The 5631-nt window shown below is 36.3% G+C and overlaps 1 protein-coding gene across 1 annotated transcript; it reads left to right on the top strand.

The window, feature by feature from the left end:
* Positions 1 to 770: 770 nt before the first annotated feature.
* On the top strand, positions 771 to 1235 carry LOC141498280 (large ribosomal subunit protein uL29-like). The gene has a single exon (XM_074201329.1). It carries the CDS (start codon positions 811 to 813, stop codon positions 1186 to 1188), a length of 378 nt encoding a protein of 125 aa, XP_074057430.1. The 5' UTR covers positions 771 to 810; the 3' UTR covers positions 1189 to 1235.
* Positions 1236 to 5631: the final 4396 nt, after the last annotated feature.

Below are 5631 nucleotides of genomic sequence, written 5' to 3'. Positions count from 1 at the left end.
TTACTTTTACATTACAACAAGAATATTGTAGTAATGTAAAAATAAATAAAAGAAAAAATATGTTCCCATGAAAATGTTTTCTTTAAACATATCTATCTTTATATATCTTTGAATATTAAATTTTTGGGAATTATAGAATTTTACTTGTTCAATAATTTAAAGCCACAATTTTTTTTGGATTCATTCAAAGATAATTTTTTAGAAAAGAAATATTTTATGAAATCTTTGGAAAGGGAGAGAAAGGAACTCTAATCAAAATAATTCAGGTTTAATTAGCCTTGTTGGGGGTGACATTTAGTTCTTGAGGCCCAAGGGAAGTTGAAAAGATATTGCATGTTTAATTATTTCTAATCACATGATCATATCATTTTACTAGATTAGTAATTTTATTTATTTATAGCAAAATACTTAAAATTATTTTAGAATTAATAAAGAATTTTGAATTGCTATCTTTTTTTTGTTTTATTTTGTTTGGCAAGGCAATGGAGTTAAGTGACTTGCCCACAGCTAGGTAATTATTAAGTGTCTGAGGTCGGATTTGAACTCAGATCATCCTGACTCCAGGGCTGGTGCTCCATTCACTGTGCCACCTAGCTACCCCTATTCTTTCTTTTAAGAACAAAACCCCTGATTTCTTTTCTAATTTGTTTTCCCAAAAGTGGCTTTCCAGTCTTGGTCTTTCTTCAACTGACAAGTATTAATTTTCTGGTGCATATGATGGAATGGAAAATAAAAAGACAAGACTGACTCATTTAAAAAGGAAAAAAAAATGCTCTTTCTCCTCAGAGCCAGTGGTGGAGTCTCGCATCCATGACCATGGCAAAAATCAAGGCCAGGGATCTTCGTGGGAAGAAGAAGGAAGAGCTACTTAAGCAATTAGATGATTTAAAGGTGGAACTTTCCCAGTTGAGAGTGGCCAAGGTCACAGGAGGAGCTGCATCCAAACTATCTAAGATCCGAGTCGTCCAAAAATCTATTGCCCGGGTCTTGACTGTCATCAACCAGACACAGAACGAGAACCTCAGGAAATTCTACAAGGGCAAGAAATACAAGCCCCTGGACCTCCGGCCCAAGAAGACTCGTGCCATGCGCCGCAGGCTTAATAAACATGAGGAAAGCCTGAAGACTAAAAAACAGCAGAGGAAAGAACGCCTGTACCCTCTTCGAAAATTTGCTGTTAAGGCATAATTTGTTCAGGTGCTAATAAATAAAAACTTAAAATTGTGAAAAAAAAGGAAAAAAATTAACTTTCAGTTCTTATTTTGTTAAAAATATGTTGTGTGATACCACCATTTTCAATTATTTCATCTGAGGTCTATAAAGAAACATGGTTTTTCACTAACTCTAGAAAATTCCATAGGGTAAAGTATATATATATATATATATATATATATATATATATATATATATGTCATCAAACTAATGGGGTTTTTTTTCATCTAACACTTTTTACATTTTTCTAACCACCAGGGGGAGTTCCTAAACTTTAAGCACTGACTATCTCTAGGCTAGAGTGGATGCCTGCACAGTGGAACCCTTTGGCTTAGACTATTGAAACTTGGTGAAATCCTCCCTCACCAATAAGTTTTTTATTTTTGCTTTCAAACTGGTGAACAAAAAGTGACAAAAGAACTCGGGTTTCCCATTACTTGGTTTTCTAGGGCTTGTGGGATCTAGGGGTATCTCTACTGATCATAGGTACCTTTGCAAGGATCTTGTGGGAAAGAACAATAATGGGCTTTGCTCCCAAAATATCTTCGCCTAACAAAGAAAAAGGGCCGTTTTTTTAAGAAATGGGATCTCCTCTTTCTTTATCTCTATGCATTCAATTATGACAGCAAAATAAAAAACTCAGGTGTGGTAACTAACACAATTTAACAGCCTACTAGTGAAAGTAAATATTTAGAAGGATAAAGCTTCCAAATTTGGCTGTCACTCAAACAGCCAAGAAAGGACAATAGAAACAGGAAAAATACGACAAGAAGTAAACAGGAAGTAGTCCCCTTAAGCTCTGTGAGTGAGGAGGGAAAAAAGCACCATTGTCTCATCAACCACAGAGACTACCACTTTTAACTACTTGCATTCCTTCTTCCCTACTACCAATAAACATGCCTATAACTCCCCTATTCTTAAAAAAAATTTTAAAAACCACCTAATCTTTCTATGTCTATTACCTATCATTCTATATCTCTCCTACCTTTTGTTGCTAAACTCCTTGAAGCCATGTGCAGTAGGAACTTCAACTTCTTTTCTTCTCTCTTTAACTCTATAACCAGCCCTTTAACATTATCATTCAGCTAAAATGCTCTCTAAAGTTACTATGGATCCCTTATTAAATATAATGGTCGTTTTTCAATTTTCATCCTTAAAATTTCTGCAGATTTTCTGTCAATCACCCTCTTCTTCTGAAATTACTCTCCCCTGGTGCGCCACACCCTCTCTGGCTCTTTTCAGTCTCCTTTGTTGGATCTTCATCCAGTTCATGCCCACTAACCTTGGGTGTCCTATAGGACTCTGTCCTTGTACCTCTTTTATCTATCTATCTATCTAATCTATCTATTTATCTATCTACATATATATATATACTATTTCACTTGGTGCTTTTATCAGCTCCAGTGGGTTAAATTATCTATGCTAATGATTCTCAAAAGTCTTCTAATCCAGGTTTAACCTTCACTTTTTATCTTCTGCTCAGCCTGGTTTCAGCCTGGTTTCAATTCTTTGGAACAAGATGGACCTCTCAAGATTAGTTAACTATGTTTTTTTTTTATTTTTGCAAGGCAGTGGAGTTAAGTGACTTGCCCAAGGTCACATAGCTAGACAATTATTAAGTGTCTGAGGTTGGATTTGAACTCATGTCCTCCTGACTCTAGGGCCAGTGCTCTATCCACTGTGCTACCTAGCTGCCCAGTTCACCACTTTTAATCTCATCCCATGCTTTTAATTCAACCCTGAATATCTCTTTCCTTAGCTTCCTCTCTCCTCTGATTGGAGAGCTAAAGGCTGGAGTAACAAACTTCTGCTAAAACCTTCCTTTATAAAGGGCAGAAACTGAAATTTCAATTCACTTCACTTTGCATTTACTGCTCTGTCTGGTATGAACTCCACAGAAAAAGATGCCTCTAAGTCAGGTGCCCCTTTGGTGTCCCCAACCTTTCCCCTTTTCTTTTCTCCTTTTGTGTGTTTTCTTCCCCATTAGATTGTAAGCTCCTTGAAAGAGACTTTTTCTTATTTGCATCCTCAGTGTTTAGCATAATGCCTAGATATTTAATAAATATTTACTGAATTGCACTGTGTCTCTCTCTACTGGTCTCTAGACTCACATCTCCAACTGCTTCTAAGACATCTCAAACTGAATAACCCATAAGCATCTTAAATTCTACATGTCCAAGCCTGAACTTATTATCTTTCCCCACAAACCTTCCTCCCCCTTCTAAATGTCCCTATTGCTTTTAAAAGTAATGCCATCTTATCAGTCCCCCAAGTTCACATCCTCAACTCCTCATTATGTCTTATCTCTCATATCCAACCTATTACCAAGGCTTCTCTATTTTTGATTTGTGATATATCTTGCATATATTCTTTTCTATTCCTTTTTGTGATATCTTGCATAAGTTCCAACTTTTTGTTGATAGTTGTTTGCATATTGTCTTCCCTATTAGATTGTGAGATCCTCAAGTCTCTGTATTGTTTTTTTAACTTTCTTTGAATCCATAGCATTTATCACGTCTGGAACACAGACATTTAATAAATGTTTATTGACTGATGGGCCATTGCTTCATGCTCACACACAATTTCCATCAATCTCCCATCAGTCCACATTCCTGATCCTTCACAAACAGTCCCTGAAGAAGGAAGATATGGTTCGCTGTGTTCCTGGCTAGGTGAGATGACTCCACAATGTCCTGTCGTAAGGATGGTGGGAAGGGCCATTTAAATCAATTAGTAGCCCAATCTGATTTTAAAAGTAACAAAAAACGCTATCCCTAATATATTTGTCAGCTATGGCATTGATCAATCAGAGGCATTTCAACTAGGTAACACGTGTTTTGGGATTGACTGAAGAAACTTATTTGGGACAGGGAAGTTTTATATTAAACAGAAATTCTTAAATTCTATGGTGAGCCAAAAGAAAACAGTTCAAACCAAGGTCTCTAAGAAGGATATTTCAAGGAAGGGAAGGTAGGAAGGCAAGGGAAGAGACTTGTAGTTCTCCCTACCACTGTGACCAGAGGGCAACCTTGTGAACTTCTAAGGATCAGAGGATTTGGATTTGTCCTAGAATAATTCCCTAGAACATCAATGATTGACAGAAGTTTCTGCATTTAGGAGCTGAGGACAAATGGCACAAAGAATGGCAACTTCAGGAGTCTCCAAGAAACTCAATAGAAAGCTACATCATTCTTAAAGGTGGGTATCTTCAGTTCAAATCTGGTCTCAAACACTTACCACTTACTAGTTGCATGACCTTGGGCAAGTCACTTAATTCTGCTTCATATACAGAATCACCTAGAGTCATCCTGATCCATACCTGGATCCTCCTTTATCTAGAGGATAAAGTGAGACTAGTGACTTAATACATGCCCCTTCACTCAAATTCAGTTCACTTGTTTTTCATGGCATCATCTCCCTGATGTCATGGTCTTCTTTAAGAATGAAGGATAGGGGTGGTGCAGTGGATAGAGCACCAGCCCTGGAGTCAGGAGGAGGACCTGAGTTCAAATTTGACCTCAGACTCTTGTCACTCTTAACCTCATTGCCTTAAATAAAGAAATTTTTTTTTAAATTAAAAAAAGAATGTAGGATAAACTTCATCATCATCATCATTATCATAAGGATATTATCTAAAGGATTTCAAAATCTGTGAGTTTACACTCCTTTCCCACACTCATCTAGTCTCTTTATCCTTGGTGGAAGAGTATGCCACATACTTCTGAGGGAAATGTTGCATACTAACCATTCTGATATGAGTAAACTCTTTAGTAAATATTGCTTTATAAAAGTTAATTAAGTTTAGCTGATAGATGATAATACTAATAATAGTAACTATTATTATTATTATTCTAGGTAGAGTAAGTGCAACCTCTGAGTTTGGTCCTCTGCAACCTTATCCAAATTTAGCTTCATTCAGTCCAAGAAATAGCTGTTCCTGGGATCTTCCTAATGAGGAACATCATTTTGGGGACCAGTGTCTGCTTCAAACAATCTTTGTCCAACTGATATGTGTCTTCATTATTTCTGCTCAGCTGAGAATCCAATTACCTCTTATGGGTAATAGGTGTTTCAGTGAAATATCTTCATATCACAGCAGAAGAGAGCACTTGAAATTAAAAAGCTTCTGTACAGACATTAATGCAACTAAGATAAGAAGGGACATGATCAAGTGAGGAAAAAAATATTTGTATAAAATATCTCTGATACAGGTTTAGTATCTAAGATATATAGTTACAATTATTTAGCACTAATAGCCATTCCTCAATAAATCAATGCTGGCAAGTTGTCTGAGTTCTCTGTAATTACTGTGCAATAGATTTCTATATATCTACTAAATTGCATATCCCATGAACACTAAGATTTCTCAACAAAACTCTCTTCTGGTTGATAATGTTCTTGACAATGGATTCAGGTATG

This window comes from Macrotis lagotis, chromosome X (genome assembly GCF_037893015.1).
Source record: "Macrotis lagotis isolate mMagLag1 chromosome X, bilby.v1.9.chrom.fasta, whole genome shotgun sequence".
NCBI lineage: Eukaryota > Metazoa > Chordata > Mammalia > Peramelemorphia > Peramelidae > Macrotis > Macrotis lagotis.
Note: the sequence above shows the minus strand (reverse complement) of the source record. Positions and strands in the feature narration are given on the sequence as shown.